Raw genomic sequence first — 15,437 nt, forward strand, 5'->3', positions numbered from 1 at the left:
GAGTCTTCTAAAAATGCCTCAATAGTAATGTAGGACTTGTAGGAATTTTCCCCTTCACCTAAACTGACAGCAGCAGAAAATCACAACGGATGATCTGTAACAGGTTAGAATTTGTTGAACAGTTATTTTAAAAAACAGGTATGCAAAGGCATTTAATAATGTGCAATTAGCATGATCCCACAATTTCTTAGACTGCTAAAAAAAAAAAAGGATATCCAAAATAATCCTTTGACAATCATCCTTGAAAGTTTAATTCTTGATCTGAGGTCCTGCTGCACCATGTCAAGAGCACAAAAGTGCTGGGAAAACCACTTTAGAAAGTACTCAAACAGTACTACAAGAGCTTACCATTTTGGAAGGCATTCCTGTTTGTGACCTCTAATTTCTCATGGATGCCAGGGCTCATGACAAGCTCTTCCACATCTGTATTATGGCTAGTGAAGCCATTTGCTTGATTTGTGTCCCTGGTGACAATGTTAATGCGGGTTGGGATAGGTTCAAACGTAGGGTCTAATTCCAAGATCAGCCTGTTCAGTTGTTCAATGGACTGATCAATATCCAAAGTTGGAGAAGCTGGCAAGTCCCCTGCATTTGGTCCAAGATCCTGGCTATTTGTGTCCCTCTGAGGCACTAGCTCTGACTTAAAACTCTCACTGTCTGCAGGTTCTGCACCTTCAGCAACACCTGGTATGCTTTCTAGTCCTCTCTGAATAGCATCTTTACTGCTGGAGCCATGTGTCAGCATGTCTGGGATGTGGGACTGACTCTGAACAATGCCTAAATTCTCCACAGTCTTATGAATGCCAACCCTCATTTCGTTCTGTGGCACAAAACCATACTGGTGAGCAGTGACCATCTGCTGCTGGCAAACCCAGGTGTGAGTAGAGTAGTTACTTGGGTCATAGGCTTGAGGATGGGGTGAGACACAAGGATTCCTTTGCAATTGCTGAGATGACTGAGGCTCAGTGTTTCCAAATGATCTTTCATAGAGGGGATCCACACCAATTCCCAGGTCTGGGGCAATGGCACAGTGATGGTCTTCCCCTGTGTTACTTCCAAAGCCATCTGAGAGAAGTGAGTTCTGACTGCTCTTGGGGCAACTCAAGTTACCTAGATGAGTGGAGTGCTGCCCTTCTGAAGAAGACAAAGTCCCAATGCTGTCTACGCTGTGAAGATCATGGTTAGGCATTTCATCATCCAGAATATCAGTCTCTCTGTCCTTCAGTTTGGTGTCCCCATTCACATGAACCTGAGCCGGCACTGTGTGGTGAGTCCCACTGTACTTGCTTCCAGTATCAGTCACGCTCCTGGTAGTGATGATAGAGTCCTCCAAACCAAAGCCACTAAGTAGTTTGTCCAGTTCTGCCTTCTCCTGTGGGCTCAGAACCCGTTTGACTCCTGGTATAAGGCGTTCTTCAGTTTTGTCTGTCCTGACAGAAGCTGTTGAATGTCCTGAGTCACTGCTGACAGACAGGGTATGATCTCTGTGATCAGGACTGCTGGTCACAGGAATACCTTGAGCAACACCAGGGATGCTGCCGTCTGAAGAGCTCTTCTTTCTTACTTTTGCATACAGACTGCCATCAATGGGACCTTGGGTATGCAGCACTGTGGAGAGAAAAAGGAAAGAAAGAGAAGGAAAGGGACAAGGCATTATGTAAAAGCTTGGAAGGTATGACATTACATCATACCACACTGCAGAAGTACTGCTAATATTAATGGTATTGTTTATGCAGAACTAAATTCACTGCAAATTCAGAATCATAGAATCAAAGTATATCCTGAGTTGGAAGGCACCCACAAGGATTATCGAGTTCAACTGCCAGCTCCCCAAAGAACCACCCAAATTCAAACCCCATGTCTGAGAGCACCTTGAACTCTGTCATCTCCTTGAACTCCTTGATGCTGTGACCTGGAGAGGTTTGTTCCAGTGCCTGATCAACCTCTGATGAAGAACCTTTTCCTAACACCAACCTGACCCTACCCTGATGCAGCTCCATGCTATTCCCTTGGGTCCAGTTGCTGTCACCAGAGAACAGGGATCAGCACCTATACTTCTGCTCCCTTCATGAGGAAGCTGTGGTCCTCCATATGGTCTCCCCTTCTCTAGTTACCCTAGATTTGCACAACCATCAGTCAGACTACATTCAGGCATACCTTCACAGACACTTAGGTCAAATTCAGCTCTTCTATGGAGTTTGGCTTTATTGGTAAGTGAAATACCAACAAAGCACATTTTGTTAACTGCTGGTATCTGAAGGATACTTCTCTTCATAATTCCTTCTGAAGCATATGTTATGAAGTGGAAAATGAGCAACTGCCTTTAGAAGACAGAAGACTTATTTTCTGCATAGCATCCAAATTTCAAGTGAAAAAAATGAAGTTGACAGCAGAACTGAGAAATTCTGTGACCAGTTTTTACAAATTCCCCACCAATATACAGCCTTACTATCATCCTGGCTATGTTTCAAGTTTTGCTGCAGTACTAGCAAGGCAAGGCTTATTGATTAAAATCAGGTGGGGACAGAAGGCCACAACAGTTGAGAGAAACAAAATCAGAATAGTTTCTAATTTCCATAACTATTTTTTTTTTAAACCAAAGTTTCACTTGCCATTTCTCCTTCCTGTTAACATTTTGTACTTAGAAAATCTCCAGAGAATCGGGCAGAGTTTTCTGAATATCTGGGTATCAGCTGCCACCATTCATCTCCTCAGTTGGCCAGTAAGTTCATGAAGAAATCAGGCACAGAAGGATCTGGTTTCAGTGGAGGTTCCATGACATGTGCTGCAGTCTGTGTTTTAGTAGTTGGTACAACCAATAGCACAGTTTTCTTTCAAATTTCTATTTACATCACAATTTATAACGAAGTTCTTGATGAAAATATAACATGCCGCTCTCACACCAAGAAGAAATAAAGTTCCCTCTTTTGCTGTTTTGATTAAATGATTATGTCTCCAGAAATTTTTTACACTAATTTGGAGAACTGTTAGGACACTGAGAGTAATCCACCATGTACTCCATTCAAGCAAGAATGCTAGGAATCTACCAGCCATGCTTGCTCTGAAGACATATCAGGTAATTACTAGCTCATCCATTTCCACTTGATAGTCTAAATACATTACAAAGAATCATATACTTCTTTTGTTGGTGGCACAAACAAACACTAGGCTTTCAATCAGAGCTGCAGTCCTCAGAATATATATAAGGCCTCTTCACAGAGGCATGCATAAGCAAATATTTGAATACAAAATCTTGATACACATATAGAGGACCTGGTATGCACTTCTTGTTTCTAATTTTAACTAGCATGGCCATAATCTCAAAAATCAGAATATAATTCCTTCCTAATCAATGATGGGAAGAACTTTTGTTTCTGCTATCTGACGTACATGCTCAACTAAAAGTTTAAGAGTAACCTTCATAATAAATATGGGCTAGAGTATTCTTTTCTGTTCAGAAAACCCTTGGAAAATAAAGCAATTTACAGGAAAATACAAGTACTTGGTTTATCAAGGGTAAGTGCTGAGAACAAACAAATTCCCGCTTCCAGTTACATAAGCACAGTTAATCACACTTCAGTAACACTGGCTATGAACAGACCTGGGAGAATCAAGTTTCATCTCCTTAAATGGCTAATGAAGTCAAGTGGAAGGTTTCACTGAAGTGACTGTTGTTATTTGATCCCAGAAGTGACATCCTTCCAAACTCCTCCTCACTTCCTACCATCTAGAACCACCTATAATGTATTCTTGAATCTTCCACACTGCAGCCACCATTCCTCATTACAGTGAAATACATCTTTATTTATTTATTTATTTTCAATAAACAAACAAACAAGAATTGAACACGAAACACACAGCAGGTAGTCAGAGCATCACAAATTACAAACTAAACTTTTTGCCACAGGATTGTCTCCTTTGCACAGTATGGACTGCCTGCATGCTTTACCAAATATGTAATATTTTAAACATACTTTAATACAAACAGGAATAATAAACACACACGCAACAACAACATACATGAAACATTCAAAATGGGGAATTAAAATTTGTTTCCCAGAAAAAACATACACTTCATCAATGTTTATGTTTAATTAACATATAAAAAAGTAATTTGAAGACATTTTCAATTTGAAAATGAGAACCATGAGAACAACTGTCAACCTGTAATCCTCTCCTCTGTGTCAGAGAAGATCAAAGAACAGATCATCTTGGAAGCTATGCTAAGACACATGGAAGACAGGGAGGCGTTCTACCTCCAGCTACAGGAGGCACTGTGATCACAAGCACTCATCCTGCTGGAGGACTTCAACGACCCAGACATCAGCTGGAAAAGTGGCATGGCAAGCTGTAGGCAATCCAGGTGGTTCCTGGAATGCACTGAGGACAGCTTTCTGAATCAAGTAATAGACGGCCCCACCAGAGGGATGCAATACTGGACCTGTTGCTCACAAATGCAAATGAACTGATTGGTGACATCAGAACTGGGAGGCTGCCTAGGCTGTAGTGACCATGCTATGATTGAGCTCATGCTCCTGTGGGATATGAGGTAGGCAAAGAGTAAAATCAGGACACTAAATTTTAGGAATGTTAACTTCCAGCTCTTCAAAGAGTTACTCAACAAAACATTCTGGGACACTGTCCTCATGGGAAAGGGTGCAGAGAGGAGCTAGTAAATCTTAAGGAAGTGTTTCATCAGGGTGAAAAAGCACACCATCTCTAGGTGTAGCAAGTCAGGAATACAAAGCAAGAGACAAGCATGGCTGAAACAGGATCCGCTGACCAAACAAGAGCAAGAAGAAAATGCACAGGCAGTGGAAACAGGGACAGGTACTGTGGAAAGAGCATAAGGAATCTGCCAATCTGTGTAGGGTTGGGGTCAGGAAAGCCAAGGCCCAGCTTGAGCTGAAGTCGGCAAGGGATGCCAACAAGAACAAGAAAGGCTTCTTACAGGCATCTCTGCCAGAAAAGGAAAGTCCAGGAGGGCACACCACCTCTCCTTCCTCCCCTTCCCCCAGTGAGTGACACAGGCAAGCCGGTAACAACAGAGAAGGAGAAGGCTGAGGTACTTAATAACTCTTTTTTTGCCTTGGTCTTCTCTGATAACTGCTTGTCACACAGCCCTCAGACATTTGGTTTGGTAGGAGGGGATTCGGGAGGCAATGTCCCTCCCGCTGTAAGCGAAAACCACGTTTGTGACCACCTGAGGAACCTGAACACCCACAAGTCTATGGGTCCCTATGAGATGCATCCCAGAGTCCTGAGGGAATTAGCTGATGTCATCACCAAGCCACTCTCAATTGCATTTGAAAAGTCATGGCAACCAGGTAAAGTCCCTGGTGACTGGAGAAAAGGCAACATCACACCGTTTTTAAGAAGGGCAGAAAAGGTGACCCTGGGAACTACCGACCCCTCAGTCTCACCTCTGTACCGGGAAAGATCATGGAACAGATCTTCCTGCAAGCTATGCTAAGGCACATGGAAGACAGGGAAGTGATATGGGAGAACGAGCATGGCTTCACCAAGGGCAAATCCTGCTTGATCAACCTGGTGGCCTTCTATGATAGTGTGCCTGCCTCAGTGAATGAAGGATGAGCCACCAATGTCATCTGTCTGGACTTCAGTAAGGCCTATGCCGCAGTACCTCACAACATCCTTCCCTCCAAACTGGAGCGATACAAATTGGATGGGTAGACTGTTCAGTGAATGAAGAACTGGTTGCAGGGTTGAGTACAGAGGGTGCCGGTCAATGGCTCAATGTCTGGGTGGAGATTAGTGATGAGTGGTGTCCCCCAGGGGTCAGTACTGAGATGTATACTCATTAATATCTTCATCGGTGACATCAAGTGCACCCTCAGCAAGTTTGCTGATGACACCAAGTTGTGGGGTGCAGTCGACACACCAGAGGGTCAGGATGCAATCCAGAGGGACCTAGACAGGCTTGAGCAGTGGGATGAGGAGAGCCTCATCAGGTTCAACAAATCCAAATGCAAGGTTGTGCACCTGGGTCAAGGCAACCTCCTTTACCAATACAAGCTGGAGTATGGCCAGCAGGTTGAGGGAGGTGATCCTAACCCTCTACTATGTGGTGATCAGGCCTCACCTAGTGTACTGCATCCAGATGTGGAATCCTCAGGACAGGAGAGAAACAAACCTGTTTGTTGGAGTGGTTCCAGAGGAGGGCCACAGAAATGATGCAAGGGATGAAACACCTCTACTACGAGGAGGGGTTGAAAGAGCTGGGGCTATTCAACCTGGAGAACAGATGGCTCCACAGTGACCTGATAGTGGCTTTTCAATATCTGAAGGGAAGTTACAAGAAAGAAGGGGACAGACAAGAGTCTCTAGCAAGGTCTGTTGTGGTAGAACAAGAGGAAATGGTTTCAAGGTTAAAGAGAGTAGATTTAGGTTAAATATAATGAAAAAGTCTTTTACAGTGAGAGTGGTGAGGCACTGGAACAAGTTGCCCAGAGATGTGGTGGATGCCCCATCCTTGGAAACTTTCAAGGCAAGGCTGGATAAGGCCCTGGGCAACCTGATCTAGCTGTGACTGTCTCTGTTCATTGCAGGGGAGTTGGACCAGCTTGCTTTCAGAGATCCCTTTCAACTCTAAGATTCTACGATTCTAACTCTATGATTCTATATCAGACAACTAGCACGGCTTCATAAAGGACAAGTTCTGAAATGGAGGGTAGAGATATTGATGTCATCTATGTGGACTTCAGTAAGGCCTTTGACACGGTCCCCCACAGCCTGAGAGATGGGATGGCATCCCAAGAGACCTAGACAGGCTCAAACAGTGGGTCCAGAAGAGCCTCATGAAGTTCAGAATATCCACATGCAAGGTCTGGCACCTGGGTCATGGCAGCCCCGCAGTGTGTACAAGCTGGGGGATGAAAAGATCGAGCACAGGCCTGCAAAAAGAATTTGGGGGTACTGCTGGATGGTAAGCTGGACATGAGCCAGCAACATGCCCTTACAGCTCAGAAAGCCAAACGCATCCTTCAAAACAAGCACAGTCAGCAGGATGAGGGAAGTGATTCTGCTCCTCTTCTCTGCACTTTTGAGACCTTATGTGGCATAATGCGTCCAAATGTGAAGTCCTTACCAAAGGAGAGGCATGAACTTGTTGAAGCACATCCAGAGGATTACAAAAATGATCCAAGGGATGGAACACCTCCTCCCATGAGGACAGGCTGTGAGGAGCTGAGGGTGTTCAGCCTGAAAAAGAAAAGGCTCTGGGGAGACCTGAGTGTGGCCTTTCATTATATAAAGGGGGACTACAGAAAAGAAGGAAGCAGACTCCTTAGCAAGGTCCGTTGTGATAGGACAACGGAGAATGGTTTCAAACTAAAAGAAGGGAGATTTAGATTGGATGTAAGAAATATGTTTTTTATGATAAGGGCTGTGAAGGACTGGAACAGTTTGCCCAGAGAGAGGTGGCGGATGACCTGCTCCTGGAGACATTCAAGGTCAGGCTGGACCAGACTCTGAGCAACCTACCTAGCAGTAAATGTCCCTGTTCACTACAAGGGAGCTAGACTAGATGATCTTTAAAGATCCATTCCAATCCAAATAATTCTATGATTTTATGATGAAAATGAACACAATTCTGTTTCTTAGAAAAACATTTAAGATTAAATATTTCTACTATGCCCCAAGCACAGTAAAGTAAGAAAGTAAAATGAGTGGTTCTACTTTCAAAGCATTTTTAATGTTTATTTACAAGAACGTTTATATTTTGCAGAAATCACCTAGGAACTCACTTACCCATAGTCTGGGAATTGTTCGATAAAAAGAAAAATAGACCATTACAATTTAAGAACAGACAGAGTTTTGTCAAATGTAACCAAGAGCTTCATCTACATCCGTGGCAATCCCAGAATCAAAAGATTCACAGAGAACCTAATGCATTTCAGCAACAACATACTTGAAATGGCACTGAAGTCAAAAAGCATATTTTATCTAAAAGTAAGAGCTAGGAAAACTTTTCTGTAGGTAGTGACATTTTAGAAAAAGCACTAATTAGAAATTACACCCACAGTGATAATTAACTGATTGTTTTGTAACAGCAAGAGAAGTGGACCAGTTGGAAAAGCCTTTGGCACATGACACAATTCCAAGTTTCCATCTGTCAAAATACTTATATGCTGGAAAGTAAGTGATAAGTTTAATAAATTTTTGTTAATAGTTAAAGAACATTTTTTTTTATTTTTAATGATTAGATACTATGACTTGTCTGTTGTTGATACTGAAATCAATACAAGCAAAGGATCAAAAATACTCCTTTAATGAACAAATTATCAGGATAAGAAAAATTAAAAAAGCAATTCTCCATGCAATAGCATTTCTCTACAGATGAATGAAGATGTTTGCTGAAGTTTATGATGTATAATGTGTAAATTCCACAGCAAAATGAGCTGCTGTGCATGAGCTCAAACGCCTGAGTACAGAAATTTTGAAAGAATATTTATGAAAAAAATGCCATACCTAAGGAAAAGACAGTCGATTGAGAGTTTCTCAATCCCTTTCATGCTTGATTTTTCGTAAGCTCTCACTGCTGCTAAGAAAATGAAGTACACTTGGAGTTTCAATGTGAAAGGACAGAAAAACTTTCATAGAGAATTATTTAATGCAGTTACCATAATGAAGTGTAAAAATTAAACCAGTACACAAGCCACCATGTAAAATTAACTACTAGATGATACTTTCTTCTCTGTTAGGCTTGAATTTAAAATCCAGAAAAGAAAACAATATATAACACTGCTTTCATTTGAGTAGATGGGTATCCTAACACAAAACAGAGTTGAAGAGGGTAGCGGATTTGCACTGGACGGTGGTAACGTAAAGGCAATACTAGTACTCCTTCAACAAATCTTCCTGTCTATCCAGTTGTCCAAAGCTAAGCACAGTACTGTAAATCCTTTAGACATGCTAGTCAGCCATGTTTCATCACACGAGATGAAAAACCCTACCATGTGAATTTAGTTCCCTATACTGAAATGTTATATATAAAATCTTTTATCTTCTCAAGGACAATCAGAGAACAAAGGGGAGCAATGAAAAACCCTTCTGTATTTGCTTTCATTAGTCCTCCTGATATCATCACACAGTGCCATCCAAGCAGGATCATCCACAGGAACGAGAGTTCAGACAAGATGACAGTCAGACTGCCAGCAGACTATCTATTTACCTAAGTGTGACATACATTTATGCTCTGTAAGTTTTAGAGATAATTCTGCCCAGTACTTCCTCCACTGATACAAAATTCCCAAATTTAGTCTGCATGTTATCCAGAATGTTGAACACCCACTAACTATTTAGAGGTTTTCTGACTGTAGTGGAAATGCTAAGTCATGGCCTAATACAATGATTGAGCACCTGGTGGGTAGGCAGGGCCAACCCAGGAGAGCTCAGGTGCATGCAATGCACCTGAGTGACTGGAAGGGGTGGAGCCAGGATCCACCCCCTCCATGACCCCATTTAAGGGTTGGCAGTGGAAGCAAGGGTATCTTGCTGGAGATCCCTACCTGTCTGTGACCTTGTGAAGGTAAGCAGGTGTTTGTTTGTTTGTATCCACAGTGGCTGCACTTGGACTTATCCTCACTTGCTACAGCTTGGAACTCTGCAACCCCACTGTCACTGCTGTGTTTTCCATCTCATTATAGCATTACACTGATTATGAACCATTTTGATTCCATTCTGAAGAAAAATGGATGAAGAAAGCTGAAATTCAGCTTTCCAGTAACTAAATTATGTCATTTCTTTTAGAAAAGGGAACATCAACAACAGAAACCATGATTTTGCTATGGTATGGTTCCTGCTAAAAAAAAAAAAAAAAAAAAAACTCATGATCTGAAATTCCCTCTAGGTTGAAAAAAGCCACTTTGAACAAGCAGTCAATGATTGTGAGCTGTTTAGCCTTCCCTACAGAGGAGCCAATTACTATGTGTGCTTATTACACAGGCCCAGGGCAAGGAGTACTGAACACCATGATGGAAAGGATGGTATCTGAACACTATTATCTCTGTAATGTTTTTCACCACCAGAAAACTGGCAGCTAGGTTTTGTGGCATTTAGAGTTTAACTCTGTTACCGTAAAACTGCCAGCAAGTTAAAAAAAGCCTGAACAGCTGTGGACATGAGCAGTACCTTATTTGACATCAGCCTAACTACGTTAATAAGCAAAACAATAAAGCTAGGTATACTAGATATTAAGAACTTATGAAAGAAGCAAAAAGTTTGAAATATTTTATACATCCTATATTTTTTTAATAAATTTAGATTATCTAAATTGGAAGCATCTATACATGAGAGAACTAAGAACTCAACTTGAATAACAAGCAAACAATTTAGCAGCTTTCACAGTCGTACATTAACCATTAAAGTGAGCACTGAGATATCTAAAACAGGCATTTAAAGTGTGCAAAGAAAATGCAGCCAGTAAAGCATGGGATCTAGAACTTCTACTTAAGCATCCATATCTGAACGTCTGGTGCACTTCTGAGCTTCAAAGTCCCTAAGGCAATTTTTCAAAGAAACAGCTCCCCAAGCAGAAGTTACACCAGTCACAAGCACAGTAAGTCTAACAGGTGCTACTTCTGATTTTTATGCTAGAACTTGAAAAGGTATGTTTCTGAACCAGAGTAAGCTAGAGCATACTTAGATGTGAGTTATATTTGTTATGGTTGCTTCCATTTTAAATATTTCCAAGAGTTCAATGATATCCTTCTTGAAGAAAAGAAGAGAAGACACAGTCACGAGGACCGTAAGATTTAGATTTATGTAAAAATATTAAAATACATAAATATATAATAAGCTATATATGCTATGTATAATGCATACATGTAGGTTGCCCTGAAAGTCATGCATCCTATTTATGCCCAAGGAAACTACAAGAGATGCAAAGAGCACAATAACACGATTTGATAGGGCATATCCTCAGCTACAAAATGCTATTTTTTAATGTAGTTGCCACCATTAGCTATGCATTTTCACTAGTGATGCATAGCATGCAGGCTCTTGTGCTTGTAAAAATCTGCAGTAGCAGGGGTGACCCCCTCTCACTATTGCTGCTGCTGAAATGCACCACCTCCTGCCTCACTGTGCTCACATCTGCTGTTTGGTCTCCTTAAACATTCAGTGTCAGTGAATGTCAGTAGGTGCAATTTTTTCCACAGGGAGGAATTAAATGACAAATTTGCTTCACAGGTACTTCCATGTCAGGCACAATTTTGTCAGGCTGCCCCTCTGCTGCCATCTGTTGCACAGCAACAAAGTTAATGGGATATCAGCAGGAAGGTTCAGGCTTTACTACTATACTGTCAACCTCTAACACTGTGGGCTGACAAAATAGGAGGCACTACTTTTGGAACAGCCCTTGTGTATGTGGTTTTTTTTGTTTGTTTGTTTTTTTTCCTCAGCCTCTCCTTGAATGAAAAACCAAGAAAGCTGGGGTTATTTAGCCTGAAGAAGAGATGGCTCCATAGAGACTTTCCAGTGGTCTTACAGTGCCTACAGGGAGCCTACAGAAAAGCTGGAGAGCTCTTCTATCAGGGAGCACTGTGACAGAACAAGTGTTAAGGGTTAAAAGCCAAAAGAAAATAGTTTTAGATTAAACGTTAAGAAGAGATTCTTTACTATGAGAATGGTGAGGAACTGGAGCTGTTTGCTCACAAGCTGTGGATGTTCCATTCTGAGTAGTGTTCAAGGCCAGTTTGGATGGGGCCTAGCCCAGTCTGGCCTTGAACACCTCCAGAGATGATGCTTTAGGCAACCTGGGAGTTGCGTCCTGCCTAAGGTAGAGGGGTTGGAACTTGATGTCACTTCCAGCCCAATCTGTTCTATGATACTTTTCTCATAACACCAGGACAAACTAATAAAATAGTATAATATTCAAATACAAGATATTTAAGTACTTCCTCTCAGATTTCAAAATGCCTTAGCTTTATATATTATTTCTTGCTCCACCATAATTTTGGAACACCTCCACACTAAGACTTTCCACCTTTCCTTTACTTCATGTTTTTCCCTACAAAGTGATGTTACAAATGTGAAGCACATGGACAGGCAACGCTTATCAATACTTTTGATGAAAGTTAGGAAACATACTAGCAAAGTAAATTTTTTTTGTGTGCCTTGTTAAGTATTGGCATTGCCAAGGCCTTATGCACTCAGTACTTCAGTTGAATGTAAAACCCAGCCCCTGTTCTTTTTTCCCCCTCAGCAAAAGCTGTTTTCATCCTGTTCCATCTGTGTAAAAAGAAGGCTGCAAGTATACAAATCTATGCACACTGTCAGTCCTCATGCTGAAGGAGGAAACATTACAGGAGATCTGTATTTTTTTTTTTTAATCTCTATTAATGTCTCTATTCCTGCTGTTCAAGGTGCAGCTGCTGGTTCCTGCTCCTAGTCTTGTTAATGAAGAGACTTGTAACAGCCAGAAAAAGAAAATGAGAATGTAAACACAGGGGAGGAGCTGGAGGGGATAATCAGGCTCAATGAAATCTGAACTTCTAGAGGCAAGGAGGAGTAGAAATGCCTCAGCTGAAAAGGTACAAATCACTACCTTACAGTGGTTCTTTTCTGAGCCTGTTTGAACGCCTAAATGAAGCTGAGTTTCAATTTCAAATCATATAGCCACGCACTTACAATTGCCTGCTTTTGATGTCTATTCCCTAAAAGCAGCAGCCTTTAGAAAGCATTGTTCTGTACTGGACAATCAGGTCAGCCACTCATCGTTGACATCTTCAAAATATCATATTATTGGAGTTCTCAGGAGAGAAACTTTCAAGAAGTCCTGCAGTGATCATACCTAGTTTTATGTAATGGCTCCTGCTCCCAAGCTCTCAAATTCCAACAATATTGACTCCTTATCTGTCTCTGGAACAAATCAGCTCATACTAATAGGAAGAAGGCTGTTAGTTACTCCTTTAATAACAGCTGTATCTTGCAATATAGCAGCCAACAAGTTTCTGCATACATCATATGCATTTCATCATACACATATGCATAGATCACCAGAAGACAGCCATGATGGTAGACAACGCTTACTTTCTGTCACAGGGACTGTCAATGCTTTAAGGACTTCTCACTTGAACAAAGCATAAAGGTAGCTCTCACATTCAGAAAATGTATTTACCCATTCATTATTTATGAAAGAGTTAGAAGTTAAGTTCAAACCTAATTGAACAAGCACACACTTCTCTGTTTGAGTGGTGCTGTTCTTACAAATCCATATATGGCTGCACATTAAACTAGTCAGGAGTCTGATAAAAGGCATAAATTATGCACACAAGCTATGCAGCTCTATGCAGATAGTACTTTCTGAGAACCAAAGAACTGGCTCTCACCTCTTGGGTGGCTAGTTAGTTGATGAGAAACTTCTGAAAACTTCCAACATCTACTGTAAAGATGTGGAAAGAAACAAAAACACATACAAAACTCTCACCGAAGTTGCAACTTATGTTTTGTTAGCACTGACACCTTTGCTAGCTAGAGTACCAGAAGAAACCTGGATCAGCTAACATGAGCTCTGCACCAATTAACTTGTCTTCTGGAGAGTTTATTTGTAAATGATTAATACAGACAGACTACTATGCTGCTGTAATTTTATTGTTCTAGATATATTGAGTGGTACTCTGCACAGTCACAGCAAGAATGAGCAGAGAAGAGTCATGTGAGTGAATGAATCATAAAAAAATGATCAAAAGTTTGGGGGGGAAAAGCATGAATCAACATTGTGAACCTCCGTCAGCTTACACCTTCATATTTACCACATTCACACCATAGTTGAATTTAGAGCTTAAATGGCATTTAGTGCAATTCTCAGGTTGTAATCTAAGTAGGCCCTGATTCTTTAAATCTGTCCAAGCCTACAGGAAGAATACATGGTTCATAAACATCCATCTGGCAATCATCTAATCCATTTTTAGAGAGTTATGAAGACAATAGATGATTTCTAACTGGAACGATTAGTCTTGTGGAACCTCATAAAACTGGCCCCCAGCCCACTGATCCAGTCAAACTAGATCCCTCTGTAGAACCTTCCAACTCTCAGGTATATCAATACTTACTTCCAACTTAGTATCATCTGCAAACTTAGGCTTTATTCAATTCTCTCATCCAGATCATCAAGAAAGTTATTAAACAGGACTGGCCCCAGTACTGACCCTGGGTGACCAGTCACCAACTAGATTTAACTCTATTCACCACCACCAGCCAGTTTTTAACCCAAAGAAGAGTATACCTGTTAAAGCCATGGGTTGCCAGCTTCTTCAGGAGAATACTGGGGAGACAAAGACTTTACTAAAGTTTAGACAGACTACATTCACAGTCTTTCCCTCATCCACCAGGTGAGTCACCTGGTCATAGACAGAATCATAGAATCACCAAGATTGGATAAGACCTCCAAGACCATCCAGTCAAATCATCCACCTGTCACTAGTATTTCTCCACTAAACTATGTCTAAACTTAGTACATATCTAAACATTTCTTGAACGCCTCCAGGGACTGTGACTCAACCACCTCCTTGGGCAGCCCGTTCCAGTGCCTAACCACTCTTTTGGACAAGATATTTTTCCTAACGTCCATCCTGAATCTCCCCTGGCACAGCTTGAGGCCTTTCCCTCTTGTTCCGTTGCTAGTTATGAGGGGGAAGAGGTTGACCCCCACCTCTCCACAACCTCCCTTCAGGCAGTTGTAGAGAGTGATAAGGTCATCCCCAAGCCTCCTCTTCTCCGGACTAAACAACTCCACTTCCCTCAGCTGCTCCTCATAAGGCTTGTGCTCCAGAGCCCTCATCAGCTTGTTGCCCTTCTCTGGACATGCTCCAGGGCCTCAATGTTTTTCTTGTCGTAAGGGGCCCAAAACTGAACACAGTACTCAAGGTGTGGCTTCACCAATGCTGAGTACGGATGATCAATCACTTCCCTGCTCCTGCTGGCTGCACTATTTCTGATACAAACCAGGTTGCCTGGATACCTTCTCTCCCATTTTCACTTGCAACAATGTTGGGGTTGCACATACAGATCCAGGTGTGACATTGTGAATCCCAGCATTGGGCTTATGTGGGAATGCTTTGGTAGAGATGGCATGGCATCACTGAGAAGTGTCCAGAAGCTGCCCCAAGTCAAATCAGAGCCAGCTCCAGCCAGCTGCTAAAGGGACCTGCTGCTGGCCAGAGTTGAGCCATGAGCGAGGCTGGTAGTGCCTCCAGGAAAGCAGATTTAGGAAAGGGAAATACAGCTGTACAACATCAGCTGGGAGACAGGAGTGAGAAAATGTGGGAGAAACAGTCCTGCAGACACCATCTCTTTTCATATAGCTGCTAGAGTGTAATAGACAGTGGCAGACAGCCATCTCCTCACATCAGCGAAGCACCACTAGATTCAAGCAAATTAGTTTTCTTTCCTTCCTTTTAAAAACTCTTGCACAA

The 15,437-nt window shown here is 41.8% G+C and overlaps 1 protein-coding gene across 18 annotated transcripts in view; it reads right to left on the reverse strand.

Annotated features, from left to right (window-relative positions):
- TNS3 (tensin 3) overlaps window positions 1–15,437 on the reverse strand; it is a 224,864-nt gene that overhangs the window by 69,310 nt on the left and 140,117 nt on the right. For all 18 annotated transcript variants that reach the window (XM_040683154.2, XM_015275852.4, XM_015275851.4 and 15 more), the window contains one exon: window positions 349–1,608. In XM_040683154.2, the coding sequence (XP_040539088.1) occupies window positions 349–1,608 (1,260 nt within the window). The remainder of the gene's footprint in view (window positions 1–348; window positions 1,609–15,437) is intronic.

This window comes from Gallus gallus, chromosome 2, assembly GCF_016699485.2.
Source record: "Gallus gallus isolate bGalGal1 chromosome 2, bGalGal1.mat.broiler.GRCg7b, whole genome shotgun sequence".
Lineage (NCBI taxonomy): Eukaryota > Metazoa > Chordata > Aves > Galliformes > Phasianidae > Gallus > Gallus gallus.